At 37.9% G+C, this 13,971-nt stretch overlaps 2 protein-coding genes across 5 annotated transcripts in view; one reads left to right on the forward strand and one right to left on the reverse strand.

The window, feature by feature from the left end:
- KLHL32 (kelch like family member 32) overlaps nucleotides 1-1,476 on the forward strand; it is a 165,741-nt gene extending 164,265 nt beyond the window's left edge. For all 3 annotated transcript variants that reach the window (XM_075202813.1, XM_075202814.1, XM_075202815.1), the window contains one exon: nucleotides 550-1,476. In XM_075202813.1, the coding sequence (XP_075058914.1) occupies nucleotides 550-711 (162 nt within the window). In that variant the 3' untranslated portion in view covers nucleotides 712-1,476. The remainder of the gene's footprint in view (nucleotides 1-549) is intronic.
- A 364-nt stretch (nucleotides 1,477-1,840) lies between these two features.
- MMS22L (MMS22 like, DNA repair protein) overlaps nucleotides 1,841-13,971 on the reverse strand; it is a 70,547-nt gene continuing 58,416 nt past the window's right edge. The window contains exons 21-24 of one of the 2 annotated variants that reach the window (XM_075202811.1): nucleotides 10,676-10,842; nucleotides 6,298-6,388; nucleotides 5,498-5,665; nucleotides 1,841-2,392 (exon numbers count right to left, since the gene is read on the reverse strand). In XM_075202811.1, coding sequence (XP_075058912.1) covers nucleotides 2,311-2,392; nucleotides 5,498-5,665; nucleotides 6,298-6,388; nucleotides 10,676-10,842 — 508 coding nt within the window. In that variant the 3' untranslated portion in view covers nucleotides 1,841-2,310. Of the gene's footprint in view, nucleotides 2,393-5,497; nucleotides 5,666-6,297; nucleotides 6,389-10,675; nucleotides 10,843-13,971 lie in introns of those variants that run through there. The other variant, XM_075202812.1, reaches the window with a different exon arrangement.

Raw genomic sequence — 13,971 nt, forward strand, 5'->3', positions numbered from 1 at the left:
AAAACAAGAAAAAAAAAAAAAAAGTGAACTTGAGAGATTTTAGTCCAGTCACCTGAAGCACTTAACCTGCTCGAATACTCTTATAGGCCAGCAGAATAACTGAAATTGGGACATGCCACAAGAGATTTCCACCTGGGAGTAAAGCAATAAAGTAACAGCAAAGATGGTAGGAATTCCACTAGTGAGGACTAAAAAACAGACAAAATTAACACTACCGCCCCAAAAAATAGCCACTAAAATGGGTATACAAGATTTACCCATTTTAGTGGACCAATTGGCTATTTTTTGTTGTCTGATATGTCATAGGGCTTTCCCTGTTGAGGATGATTGGAAATATCGAATTTATTGTGGAGACCTACATTTAGTGCCCAAAAAATAGTATTACTTTGTTGTGCAGGTAATTTGTTCTGTGTGAATACAACGGAATCATGCTGGGGGAGATGCACATGTAAAATTTGGCCCAAATTAGTTTCATCTTAAAAATGAATTAATAAAAATTGATCTTCTTGATCATTTGCCATTAACTTAAATTCTTTTCTAAATTTTCAGGTGCTGGATGTTAGCAGAGAAGGCAAAGAAGAAGTGTTTTACGGACCTACGCTACCTTTTGCCTCCAATGGGATAGCAACATGTTTTTTGCCCGCTCCTTACTTCACTTGTCCTAATCTGCAAACTTTGCAGGTTCCTCATCATAGGATAGGCACAATGTGAAGTGTCAACAAAAAATGCAGAAGCAAACAATTTCTTGTGAGCAGAAGGTGTAGCTAAGTGGTAGGAACAAAAACCTGTAATGTGGGTGCAATACATCTGCTGCATTTTTATCTCTGCATACGCCATTCCTGTGATAAATCACTATTTGACACCATAAGCATCAAAAATAGGATTGTAAGCTCTTCAGCGCAGGGAAATATTGTGCCTGAAACTTATGTACAGCACTGCAAACATTAAGTTGTAAAATATTTTTAATGCTGGGATTACAGATCAATAGGGGACAGTGAATATGCAATTTTTCACTATCCCTAATGTCAATATTTGCAATCTACAGCAAATGTGTAATAATTAGAACGTGCATTCCAAGCTAAAGCAAACATTTATTTTCACACAAACTGCGCCAGTGTCCTTGTCTGTAAACTTATATAAATATTTTTAGAACAAAAAAAATCCTCAAGGGCAATACATCATAACATGAATTTAACCATATGCAACGGATTTCATGTACGTGATTAAAAAGGGAATGTGAAATAAAATGTATCACTATTATTTCATCATATTTGTAAATATTTTTCCATACTGTTGCATTGTGATTTACCGAGTGGAATGTTGCACTGAAATTTCATATTGAAGGAAAAAAACCAATCATAAAATAAACTGTGATAAAGAATTGTTCAACTATTACACATTTACAACCATTCAACTTTGCTGCTAACAGCACACCTGAGTGCATATAAATAAAAAATTGTACACAAAAAAAACACATTTCATGCGTGGTGCATTTCTCCACTTGTTTTGAAGCACTGTAATGCCATGTGTACAAGGATGTTTGTCTATACTAATTGTGACAACTGACAAGGTGGGGGGGAAGGGAGAGGGGGTAATAGGGTGGTTGCAGTGTGACAGATTTAGAGTTGGGAAGGGGCTGAATTCTAAACTGCAGTGTAAAAATGTCCAGTATTTGTGCGCAAAAGCAGCCAGTACCCCCCCCCCCCAAAAAAAAAAACCCCAATGCATTTTCACCCCTTGCATTGCAACATGGTTTGATAGTTTGTTCAGAAGCACATTTATGTTACCTAAAAATGTATTCATAGTAAACCAAATTGAACAAAGAAGAAGCTTTACAATATAATTTTTCAACCATTTTTATAATTATGGAGAGTTGTTCACAAACTTAAAATATCAGTGGAAAACTGGTATAGTATAACCAAAAATAAAAAGTCCAACTTTTTAAAGTTCAGATGGTAGAATTACCTCAGATTGTCAATGAAGCCAACAAGAGTAAATGAAGATGCAACATCAACATAAATAGAAAAGAATGATTTTACAAATTGCACTGTAAAAATACATTATTCTTAAATATATATTTACATAAAAGTTTACATGACGTGGAAGAAAATGTGAAGTCTGTTTAGTATTTCTCTCAGAGAGTATGGCCAAGTCTTTAGTGATGCTGCAGTTCCAAAAGAAAGACACTAATTTCTTATTGCACAGAATTGAGCAAACATCAGTATTAAATGTTTCAAATAGTCTATGGAATGGCACTTTTATTGAATCCAATGGCTGTGCTTTAGTGCCTATTTGGACACTGGTAGAGGGCTAAAATCTCTCATTTTCTATTATTCGTAGCTCATCTTGTCCATGTTCACCCAAGTGAGACAGCAATCTTCTGTAAGCCTCCCTATGGAAGTACAAAAATACTGTATAAAAAAACAGAAATGTCTTTCTGACACAGCACCTGGTGGCATAAGAGAATAGATTGGTTTCCCATTTGTTTCTGCTAATGTTTAAATGTTTTACCATTGCATGTCTCAACAATATTTTTTAAAAGGACAACTTAATGTTGTTTTTTTATTACTATTCCTTAAGAGCATCATGTAGCTTTCATAACTTTATACCTAAAAGTTCTTTGAATATATTTAAGTTAAAAAATGTGAAGAACTTTAAATTCAAAGTTTTGTAAAAGAATTTTGTGCTTATCGTAGTGGACGAGAATTGCTTGTAGCCAATCATGTTTCTGAATAAGAATAATTACTGAAAGGACATTAGCTGGACTCTTCTATATTACATATGTACATTCAGTTGTATGTAAACCAGGTTTACAGTGATATGGGGACTTTACCATATTTTGTGCACAATAAGGATTTAAAATCCACACACTGTCAATATTTATATACATGTGCATATTAGTTCATTACTACACATTATTATTTTATACAGGTAACACATTATCATGGCATGCATATATGACATACAGGCCTTTATATACAAAAAACAAATTAGGATTAAAAAGGCACAGCATGATGGGGTTTAGCATGTATTCTAGCTGCTACAGATGTTGGAGCATTATAGCACAATTGTGAGTCTTAAAACAGTCTTTTGGACTTAAAGAGGATTTTTATATTTGTGTTAAATTCATTCCTTCGATTCCTTTTTGACTGCTACCATGCTGTTTACAGGTCCAGAAGTTGATCACTTATAACGTAAACTGCACATTTTCAGAAGCTCCTCCCCTCCATATCCCCTCTCCAATGGACCATCAGCTAACAGTTAACAAAAGCACCATAGGATAGAAACCAAAGAAGTATAACACACTCAGAAGCCACAAACATTGGGGGAAAAAAGTAGGATTTCTTTAAATCCACTGGGGGACAATGAGGACATTGGGGTATAGTGTAATAAGTTTTTAATGTGCCCGCACGCCTGAATTTAACATTTGACCCTAGCTCCTGTCCCCTGCATAGCCCTCTCCTGTTAGGCCTCAGTTTATGTCTAACCAAGCTCCACGAAAAGAAGGCAAGTAGAGAAACGAATAGATAAAGAGGAAAACAACATCATCCTCTCAAACAAAAAACACAACTTATCACACAAAAGGAGAAACCAGAGCATCAAGGGTGGACACCCATTCTCCCCCAAATCCTATTTTGTCCTGCATCCACTGGGGAACATGGGAAAAATTGGGGACATCCCGAAGCAACCATCAGGGGCGGGAACGCTCAGAAGAAACAACACAAAGCACCTTTCTACCAAAACTGGCATCCCTGGATGCAAATACATGGAATCTGTAGAATGGGGTAAACGTGTGAATCGAGGTCCAGGTGGCCACCCGACACAGCTGCTCAGTTGAGGTGCCATGCCGTGCTACTCACTGACTTCGTTGAGTGAGCCCAAAGATTCGAACAATGCCCTGCCCCCCCCCCCAAGCCTGACTAATTACAGTACAGTTATCCATCGACCAACAGTCACCATGGAAGCTGGCCAGCCCCTCTTGTGCGCATCATAAAGGACCCAAAGATCATCCATCTTGCGCACATCTTGGGTGTTACGCACATAAATATGCAAAGCTCTGGCCACATCCAGAGGAGAACTAAGAGAAGCCTCGTCCTCCGTAGACCGTCATCTGGTCAGGGAAGGGAAGACAATATCCTGATTAAATGTGGCACCAGGACACCACTTTAGGAAGCAAAATTTGCCTCCCTCCATCTCTGCCTCTAGCATAAGCCCTTATATAAATAAAGAAGATTGTTAGTGGTGAAATTAAGATTGCTATGTGCACCGTGTTTGTTCACATATTTGGTTTTATATTTCGCCTATTTTAACTAACTTAAGAAAAGTTATATTTTAACTTTGTGATGATCCCTAGAAATATATATGATTGAAGCGGATAGTGCATCTTATTAGCAACTTTTCTTTTATTTGTACAAATATAAGCCTGTTAAATCATAGCTCTAATCCACCTTGAAACGGAAAGATGGTTTGGTATGCATGACAGCCCTGTCATCATGGACTACGGGAGATGGAACCCACAAGACAGAGCACCCAATTGGACAACCCTTCTCGCCAAGGAGACAGCCAGAAGAAACACAATTTTACACTAAAGGAATTTAGGCTCGAAAGTCTCCAATTTCTCAAATGGGGAAGTTTCAAGGCTTTAGGAGGAACATAAGGTGGATGAACATGAAGGGCTCCTTGTAAAAATCTCTGGACATCCAAAATAAGGGCAAATTTCTTCAGAAAAAAGACAATGCAGAGATTTGAACCTCTGGTTGTCTATTTCACCGCAAATGTCCATCGGAGCCAAGGGTCTTAGGAACCCGGCCAATGCCTCAGACAGTAGTGAACTGGAACCCTCTCCGTTAAAAAGGGGAAGGGTTGAGGTTCAGATTGCAGATACCACCTCTCCACATTGTCATTGCCAATCTGACAGTGAATGTTGCTGTAGCAGAGAAAGTGAAAAATGAAAGTAAAGTAAAATAAAACAATGAAGATTAACTGCCGTATGCATCCTGCTGTTCGTTTAAAAATGAAGGTCTATTAGAGAGGAGATAGAGGGGAAGAGCTTTTGAAATGTGCAGTTTAAGTCCTAAGTGAATACGGATTTTTTTTTTTTTTAAATGCTACATTATAAAAGAATTTATTGAGACATTTTATATTTAGGTTGACTATCAAAAATTCCACTTATTGAACACCGTAATTCAGATGGTCAAGTTTGGAGATAAACCTTATAGAGGTGAGCGAAGTGGACTCTAATAGAATGGATATAGATTTCCTATTGCTATATATTGGTGTATTGCATTGCCTAATCCATTTAGAAATTGCACGAAACAGGAAGAACTTAGCTTCCCTTATTATACAAACTGATCAATTCCCATCAGCTGCTATTGACAGGAAAACAATATTTTAGAAAAATATGACTTCAGACGTGTGTAATAGTAGGGTTTTGAATGGTAATATTCATTAAGGGAAACTTCATATAAGACAGATTTATTAAGTATCATAACCTTACCTCGATAAAGCATTCCTCCCCAGGCCGCGCTTGTGCTCCAATTCTTTTAGGCTGTGGCTGATCGTGGGAATCAGACCGACAACAATTGACTGGTCTATAAGAGCAAGGGTCTCCAAAATGGCAAATATTTGATGGTCATACACCCCACTGTTTTCTTGAATAAATTGCCTACATGCAAATAAACCATTAGTAGAAACTACAAGCAACTAAATAATCTAGTGTTAAATTGACTTCTAACTTGCATAAACAAACCATACAATACTGTGGATAAGTCAATTGCTAGGTTGATCATTGTGCAGAAGGCATCTCCAATGTATATTTAAGCTTCCCATACAAATTTATCTAATGAACGTCTAAAGAAATACATTTATATAAGTATTGTATTTCTTTTACATTCTGTATTGCCTCCTACAAACTGCAGTTACACAGTCCATTTCAAGCACCACCATATTTTGATGTCTTTCAAGCTAAGACTGATATTCCTTTTTCTGTTTGTTGTAAAACCTTAAAAAGATTTAACAAATCGCAATCTGCATGTAAAAAAACCCAAAATAAAATCCTTCACAGAAAACACCTTTATCCAAAGATATATAAAAACGAAAAACACACAGTATGTTAACATTTACCAGCACACAAAGCAAATAAAATAAAAATGTAGGTTACCTTAAAGTGCATATAACAGAAATGTTAACTAATCTTGTTATTGCTGCAAATGACATTAAGGGTGTGCCAAGACTATTAGAAAGAATTTAGGATTATGTTTTTGGCCCTTTGTTCCTGGCCTGTAGCCTATATTTTACCTTAAAATAGATGTGAAACGAGTTCCAGCTTGAGGGATTGCCTGGCAGCCTTCAACCATGTGCTGCAGTGCATCTGTAGAAAGCTTCTTTACTGAAAGACCAAAGCAGAGTTTCCTGGCAACAATCAGACAATAACTGCCCACATAGATACTGATGCATAGTTGTCCTCGCATAATGGTAGTATAAACATTTCAACTAAGTACATAAATTGTGAGCAGAACTGCAGGTGTCTAATAGCAGGTGACCAAATAATTCAGAAGACAAAAAAAGGAATAAAATGTGAGGTGAAAACTGTTAAGTAACAATGAATACTTTACAGAGACACCCAGATGTGTCCAAACAATTAGCCTTGATATTTTATGTACAGTTCCGTTTAGTGATGTGGCAGAATCTGACTCGTGTCTATATGCTCATCTCCAAATCTCTGGGGGAAACCATAAGGAGGAAGTAAGGAAGGGAAAAAAAAAAAAAAGGAGGAGGATGTGGCATTCCAGAAAGAAGACCTGACTTACTGAAAACACCAAAAAAGGATTCAACCTATACACAAAATGTACAGGATGAAAAAATACCAAATCAAAACAGCCCGAAACCCGACACGGTTCACATCACTAATATACAATATACTATAGAGAACCAAACAACATGTGACTCAAAAATGTCATATAGTAAATAACTTTTCCATGCAACCTACAATATGTAGGCAGAACAGGAAGGAAACTTAAGACCCAGGTGGCGGAACATATTAGAAATAAAGTAAGCAAATTCACAGCTTGTCAAATAGTGATATAGAGTTCTATAGACCACCATCCTTAAAGTTTCAGGGAATAAAACATGTCAAACCTCATTGGAAAGGCGGGGCATCTAGGAAGGAAACACAACCAATCAGAAACAAAGTGGATCTACGAATTGGAGACACTAACCCCAAAGGGCCTAAATATAGACTTAGCATCCTTCTTATAACAACATTACATAAAATAGAAAAAAAACAAATACAGAAACATCTAGAATCTACATGACACTCCTAAAAGGGGCAAGAGTATGCAGGTAGAGAGAGGTTGTACGTATAGGAATGCCCCATAGGGTACAAGATCCAAGTAATCTTTATAAGTACAACAAGGTTGGTTACTACATAATTCCCGCAAGGGAATATAGGTATTTAGATGACCTCTTAAAAAGAAAAAAAAAAAAAAAAAAGCCCCTACGAAAAGGTACAAACATGTATCATTACAGATAGGACGATCAAGAATAAATCTAGGATGTACCCTTAATTTCAACCAATATAATCACTATATCAACAGGATCTGGTGGGTTTACATACAGATCCCCAGATCAGTGGGCATATAAAACATAAATCACTTAAAAAGAGCAAGGGAGAACAGGTAGTAAGGCGGATTCTGTTGAGACAGGTCATTTAGGGCATGTTATACACAGCCATGACATTTACCATCATGTTAATCAAACGTTATTAAGGCTATTTAACGAATAAGAAAAAGCGGTTACGAGGAAAAAATATATTTGCACATAGACTAATGGATTTTATATGTGTATAGCAAATAAGTATGGTTGACCCAATCTGAAGGAAGAAAAAGGCACCATGTGGGTAGACACACAGACCTGAGACATTTGGAGGGGAGCTTCTATTTACTACAAATTGATGTGGCCAATTTTAAAAACTGATTTAAGTGCAACACTTCTGTATTAGAAATAACGTGAAGAATGTACTTCACTGTATATATGCATTTATCTTTTCTTGCTGCAAACTATGCACTTGGGTACCCTAAGTGTGTAACAGAGATTGGGAACAACAAGTGAAGAGGTCTTCAGTACATGAAAAATATTTCTACATGAACATAAACCACATACAGGTGTAAGTGCAATACTTATTAAAATTAAACGCCAAAGGGAACGTACTTCACTATGAGTGTCTATTTTTTCTTATATTTTATGGCAATTATCAGGATAACTCTTGAAGCCAGATAAAAGACAAGGTGAACAGAGGACCCACAAGAAGAAAAAAAAAAAGAAAGAAGAAAAACTACAAGGACAGTGACCCTACAGAACTGTAAGATACACCTTTATAGGATACAGTAAATGTGCGCTTGATCAGTAACCCACTAGTATGTCCACGGTATGGCAATAAACACGCACGCGTAGATTGGTATTGAGACTGCACTGTGATCTACTAATCACTCATACAATAATACATACAAATCACAGGATTGAAACATCTCCTATATACTGTAGAAATTGGGCAGCACCAAATCCGCACCTATATGTAATAAAATTGTAGTAAGGACAACTCTCGGCTCTTTTTCCTGGGTTAAAGGCAGCAGCCAAACCCCTGAGCGCCCATCCCTTCACATTTAATAAATAATGTTATTGATCTATCATGTCCCAGCTTACTCTGATAGCAAGAGGCTGTCAACTGCAGTTCTACAATATTTGACAGATTATTCATGGCACCCTTCCAGACAGGTTCTGCTATCCCACAATCAAGTACCATCTACTTGATTCTTTATTCAAGTCTGGGAATCTCAGGAAGAGTGGAAGTCACCATCATCATTCTAACCAGGAAGATGGAGTGAATAAATCACTTAAAGTTTGCGCATGTTGGTATGTTAAATAAATGCCAATATTTGGACTGCATGTTTAGGCTGTGTACACATTACAGTATTTTCAGCCAACTATAGGGTCAAAAACCCGATAAACGACCGTTCGGCTAGATATCGCATTAGTGTATATACTTACATGATTAACGATAGTCGCTCTCTCTGTCTCCCTTTTCCCTCCCCCCCTTTTTTGTATTTTTGGACTTATGTTTTCTGTGATTTCTGGACATTTGTATTGGACTCTGTATTGGTCTCTCTCTCTCTTTTTTGTTTTGTATTTTTTCTTGTTTTTTGGTTTCCCTTCTGCTGTTTTACGTGCTCTTCACTCTGGACATACTATTTATATTCAGCATTAGTTTTTTTCCCTATTGGGACTGTGAACTACTTTTTGACCCTTTTTTTTGCTGGTTCCAACTAAAGTTGGATCTCATGTTACATTAATAAATGTTTTTTGCACTGTACCTACACTCTGTCATTTTTGCGCCAGGTAATTCCAGCCTTTTTGTATACTTCTATTAGGGGCAGGATCCCTCCCCTTATCACTATTACCCAGAGGCTGCATCTAATATATGGGAAGAACGGTCTGTCCCCTTTCTATTCTATTTCTGCTCCAAAGTATTGATCGTCATTTCATTTGTCGGTAGAACTAAAAATCCCGTTACAACCACCTCCCAATCATGCAGTGTGTAGGAAATCATGACCAATTGTTCAACCAACTGCCGATAGTTCCTCAAACAGTGACTGCATTTTGAGTGTGTGTATGTAGATTTCTGATGTCTCTACCTCTCCCACATGGTGCGGTGTCTGGACATCAGTCTAATGGGAATAATGCACTTTCAATGAAAAAGCAATAGTAAAATGGTGTTACATGCTCCATATGGCATTTGTGTTCCTGTATGCAAGTGTATACAACATGTATTCTTAACACGTAAAAATGCATGTTCTATGACCGTACCAAATTCTTTTGCTTTTTTAATGAAACGTTTGTATGTTTTGTTTTGTGTGTGTGTGTGTTAATCTGCTGATATGTGTGTGTTGGACAAGCTGGAACAATTCCTGGAATGTGGGGTCATTCATCCTCAGGAAATTCCTGAAGTCATCAGGGTTGTTGTCCTGTAACAGTAACTTCTGTAGCAGGGGCATATGAGAAAAGGAGTCTCTCCTTTGGAACCACTCTTTGGTCAAACAAGACCGATTCTTTCTCCTTCTTTCCCTCTGTGTCTGTGCATACAGTCTTCTTGCCATAGTGAGTAGCAAAAGACCACGGGCTTGCTGTAGTTCAACAGTATTCATTATATTGAAATAAATTGTTAATGTGCAGTTGCAAACAAACGTACACTATACACAAAGATGTGCTATAGAATGAATGGCGATTACTTATTTCCTTTTCCTGAATCTTAGTTTATGGGAGTTTTTTGCCGGTGATGTTCAGCCCTTTATTTAAATTTATTTGGCATATTGCTGCAGGGAGGTCTTATATTGTTTCAGTGTGTACGGAACAACAACCTTTTGAGATGATGTTATGCCTGACAAAAATCGCCACCCGGTTGGTTGCGCAAAAAACATTTAAAACGTGTATAGTGTGTATAAATTGAACGACTGATCGAACCCTCAGTCGTAGGTACAATCGTTGTAGATAACACATTTGGTTGGAAAATTCTGCAGTGTGTACCCAGCCTAACAATACAATCCTGAAGCAGACCTATAATAGTTATCAAAAACAAACAAAAGCTTTCTTTTGGTATTTGTAAGGTTCATATATATCTTACCCTGAGGCTCATTGACCAATATCAAGCACTTCAGTACAGCATGAAGAAGAGACTCAGCGTCTGCCACATCAATGGTTTTGCTTCTCTGGAAAACATCAAGGATGAAAGACAGAACGGTGGCCAAACGAGGTGGTGGGGCGTGACCTTTGAACTGCAAATAGCTTTCACTGATAAGAACACAGAGAATAAAAAACACATAAAAATAAATAAAAAAAAAAAACAGGATGAATTCAAGATATTATAAATAATAATATTAAGCTACGAGACAAAACATCACCAAACATTCCTAAATCTGAAAACTATCCCACCCACTTTTGGTTAGCCAATAAAAGTATCACTCATATAAATACTTTTGTCTTTTTTTGACACGAAAAGAATTTTACACCACTAACCCCCAAAAGACAAATCTATTGATGCATGAGAAATGCAGATTTAATAAGGAATTATTTTAGTTATACATATCTGGCCCTACATTTCTCTTTCAAACCATATACACCAATCAGTCACAACATTAATCACTGACAAGTGAATAACATTGATTATCTCGTTGCAATGGCACCAGTCAAGGGGTAGAATATATTAGGCAGCAAGTGAACAGTCATCTGTTATTATACAGAATAAAATGCCATTATGTCATGTGTTTACTTTTGTATGGTTTGAGACATTGCATGATTTCAATGTGATGTGTAAGTAGGCTCTGCCTGACCATTACATTTTTTGCATTTTTAAGTTTTTCAAAGTGGTACCAAATATCTCAAGAATTAGAGCCAATCTAGCAAAACAGATGTTACATTCAGAATAAACACCACAAAATTAACCTAAAGTGACTATTAAAACTGGCAATAAAATGAGTGTTGACCATTATTATTTTGTTTACACTTCTTCCGCTTAGAGGTTTAAATAACAATATACTTGCCGCCAATGTTCCAATATTTGAGACTTTGGAGCACTTGATATCCTCATCCCTCAGTCAATGTCAAGCACATTTTCGGATACATACATTGGTTATAATTAGCCACACTATCCTCTAAGTGGATATATGAAGATCTATCAAACATAAAAATCTTTATGCCCCGATGCAGAACAGCATTAAATAGGGAATTTCAATAGAATCAAAAATAACTGACACTAAAACAAAAACAAAATTAAAAAAATAACCGACACTGGAGACTTTTATAGGAGCAAAAAGTGTGAATCTATGTCAATCTTTTGCACCCAATCGGGGTTCTGAAAACGTTGAGTAATACATTCATAGATTTTGTATCCATGTCCTTTACATAGCTTGTGTGAGAAGTGGCAGTGCTGAACAGTTTTGGAACCACCTGCCCAATATTGTGTAGGTCCCCCTTGTGCTGCTAAAACAGCTCTGACTAATCGAGTCATGGACTCCACAAGATCGCTGAAGGTGTCCTGTGGTATCTGGCCACAAGACACTAGGATCTATTACGTCCTGTAAGCTGCAAGGTGGGGCCCTCCATGGCTCCAACTTGTATTTCCAGCTAATCCCACAGAGAAATTGCTGATCTCCTGGAATTTTCACACTCAACAGTCTCTAGATTCCAGAGAATGGTGCACAAAAAAAACCCTTGAGGAAGTGTCAGTTCTTTGGGCGACAATGCCTTGTTAATGAGAGAGGTCAGAGGAGAATGGCCATATTGGTTCAAGCTGACAGCTAGGTGACTAACTCAAATCCGTAGTATGCAGAAGAGAATCTCTGAACGTAAAGCATGTTGAACCCTCAAAGTGGATGGTCTACAGCAGCAGAAGACCACACCAGGTTCAACTTTTGTCAGCTAAGAACAGAAAGCTGAGACTACAGTGCAGTGGGAACAGTCTCACCAAAACAGGATAGTTGATTGAAAAACAAATGCCTAGTCTCATGAATCTCAATTTCTGTTGCAACATGCAGATGGTAGGGTCAGAATTTGACATAAACATGAATCCATTCTGCCTTGTGTCAACATGCAGGCTGGTAGTGATGATGTAATGGAGTGAGGAATGATTTATTGGCAAACATTAGGACCCTTAATACCAATTGAGCATCATTGAAATTCCACAGTCTACCAGAGTATTGTTGCTGACCAAGTGCTTTCTTTTATGGCCACAGTATAGCCATATTCTAACAGCTACTTCTAGCAGGATGTCACAAAACATACGCCTTATCAGACAGGTTCCACGAACATGACAGCGCTCAGTCTACTTCAATGGCATCAGTGTAAATCCAATAGAGTACCTTTGGGATGTGCAACAGATCTGCTGCATGAATGTACGGTCAACAAATCTGTGTGATGCTATTATGTCAACATGGACCAGAATATCTAAGATATGTTTCCAGCACCCGATTCCATACCACTACCTATTACTAGAAATATGTGGACGCCCAAACAGCACAGCCATATCTGCTTTTTGAATATCTCATTCCAAAACCATGGGCAAAAATATTGAGTTGCCCCCCTCCCCCACTTTGCTGCTATAACTACTTTCACTCTTCTGAGAAGGCTTTCCACTAGATTTTGAAACATGGTTGTGGTTAATTGCATCCACTCAGCCATAAGTGGATTAGTGAGGTTGGACACTGATGTTGGGTGATAAGGCCTGATAGCAAGCCAGGCCTCATCACCCAAGTTCTAATTGGGTGATAAGGCCAGCTCCAATTCATCCCAAAGGTGACCAATGAGGTTGATGTCAAGGCTCTGTACAGGCCAGTCAAGTTCTAACACATCAAACTTGGGAAATTATTTTTTGATGGAGTTCGCTTTGTTTGGCCCTTCCCCCCCCAAACTGTTGCCACAACACACACTTAAGATTCCTCTTCACTGGAAGTAAGGGACTCAGTTGAAACCATGAAAAAACAGCCCAGATCATTATCTTCCTCCTGAAAATGTTACAGTTGGCAGTACGTGTAGGAAGCATTCTCCTGGCATATGCCAAACCCAGATTCGTCCGTGAGACTGCCAGATGGTGAAGCATGATTAGTCAGTAGACAAAGCGCTTCCATTGCTCTAGAGTCCAATGTTGATGTGCTTCACGCCACTATAGTAGACATTTGGCATGGCGATTCGAGGCTTGTGCCTGCTTGACCATGGAAGCCCAAACCATGAAGCTTCTGAGAAACAGTTCTTGTGCAGATGTTGCTTCCACAGGCAGATTGCAACTCAGTAGTGAGTGCTGAAACAAATGACATGATATTTACACACTACTCACTTCAGCAACCGGCAGTCTTATTCTGTAGGAACTTGTGTGACCTACCACTTCCTGGCTAAGCTGTTATTGCTCCTAGACGTTTCCACTTCCTA

The sequence above is a fragment of the Mixophyes fleayi genome, chromosome 3 (genome assembly GCF_038048845.1).
Source record: "Mixophyes fleayi isolate aMixFle1 chromosome 3, aMixFle1.hap1, whole genome shotgun sequence".
Classification (NCBI taxonomy): Eukaryota; Metazoa; Chordata; class Amphibia; order Anura; family Limnodynastidae; genus Mixophyes; species Mixophyes fleayi.